Raw genomic sequence first — 1,688 nt, 5'->3', positions numbered from 1 at the left:
TAGAGGGGCACGTGCAAATTGTTTTTGCAATTTCTTTGGTTCTGGCCAGTTTACAGTGCTTTGTAACGTTGATAGAAATGCTTCAAAATCTCCTGGAATGTCTTTGGGGATTCCTTCAGGATTTAAGGAACAAGATCACAAACCCCAATGTGGATTCATGCACTTTGTTCCGGCGAGAGCCCTCACAAGCCCAAAGTTCTGGTGGATGGCCTAGGTTCGTGATCACAAGGGAAGATATCGAAGTTCTTCGAAACACGGGTATGCAGTGGACGGCCATAGCAAGATGTCTTGGTGTAAGTGCCAAAACCCTTTATAGAAGAAGACTTGAGTATGGATTGGAAGATTCATTTAGTGACATCACAAACGAAGAGCTGGAATGTAATATAAGAGATATTCTACGGTTGACTCCCTTTTCAGGTGAGTCCTACATACGGGGAGCCTTGCGAGGACGTGGTATTCTTGTTCAAAGATGGAAGATTCGACAGATATTACAGACTGTTGATCCCGTTGGACATGCCATAAGGAGAAGATCATCCATTCAACGTCGTCTTTATAACATAAACAAACCTAACCATTTATGGCACCTGGACTCAAACCATAAGCTCATTCATTGGAGGTTTGTTTTCCATGGTTGCATTGATGGATTTACATGTAGTAGGGTCATTGTGTATTTGAAATGTTTTACCAATAACCTTGCAAATACTGTCTTGCAATGCTTTATTAATGGTACACAGGAATATGGTCTCCCCTTTCGAGTTCGAGGTGATAGGGGTGTAGAAAATGTGGATGTAGCTCGCTTTATGATTCACAACAGAGGTCTCAACAGAGGAAGTTTTATTGCTGGGCGTAGTGTGCATAATCAAAGAATTGAACGCTTATGGGCAGAAGTGAATAGGGTGCTGTCTGCCTTTTATGGAGATCTCTTTGTTTTTATGGAAGAGGATAGAGTTCTTGATTCAAACAATGAACAGCATATATTTGCTCTTCACTATGTTTATCTGCCAGCAATTCGGGCTTCTTTGGATGAATTTGTCCGGCAATGGAACTACCACGGTTTACGAACAATGAGTAGCACCTCACCTCTGGCACTCTGGCATTCTGAAATTGTTCATAGTGGTGTTAATGATATAGATGTTGGCGACATTTCCTTACTGGGCATTGTTCCTGATGGTCCAGTTGGTGAGCTCCAAACAGATAACAATGTTGTTGTACCAGAGAGCACCATTCAGCTGACAGATGACCAAGCAAATGAAATCCATCAACTTGTCCCAGATTCTCTTGTTGATGATGGTAATCACAAGATATGGCATTACCTTACCATACGCAATTATCTGAGGGAACACTGTCCACACCAATAAATCTTTAACTTACAGATATATAGTTTGCTAGGTAACATTGCCTTGGGGTGAGGTGTAAAAGATTATAGGGAGACAACCATAAATAATGATTGTCAGGAATGCTCATCAGAAATTTTGAATCAAGTTGATGTGTGTGGCTGAAACTTTGATATGTTCCCTTGTGATCATGAACCTAGGCCATCCACCAGAACTTTGGGCTTGTGAGGGCTCTTGCCGGAACAAAGTGCATGAATCCACATTGGGGTTTGTGATCTTGTTCCTTAAATCCTGAAGGAATCCCCAAAGACATTCCAGGAGATTTTGAAGCATTTCTATCAACGTTACAAAGCA

General features: G+C 41.5%; 1 protein-coding gene across 1 annotated transcript; it reads left to right on the top strand.

Annotated features, from left to right (window-relative positions):
* The first annotated feature begins 732 nt into the window (after positions 1–732).
* Positions 733–1,358, top strand: LOC146468839 (uncharacterized). The gene has a single exon (XM_085124069.1). The coding sequence runs from the start codon at positions 801–803 to the stop codon at positions 1,356–1,358; it is 558 nt and encodes a 185-aa protein (XP_084980195.1). The 5' UTR covers positions 733–800.
* Positions 1,359–1,688: the final 330 nt, after the last annotated feature.

This window comes from Pavona decussata, unplaced genomic scaffold (genome assembly GCF_977016875.1).
Source record: "Pavona decussata unplaced genomic scaffold, jaPavDecu1.1 SCAFFOLD_128, whole genome shotgun sequence".
NCBI lineage: Eukaryota > Metazoa > Cnidaria > Anthozoa > Scleractinia > Agariciidae > Pavona > Pavona decussata.
This window is presented reverse-complemented; position numbering and strand designations above follow the sequence as displayed.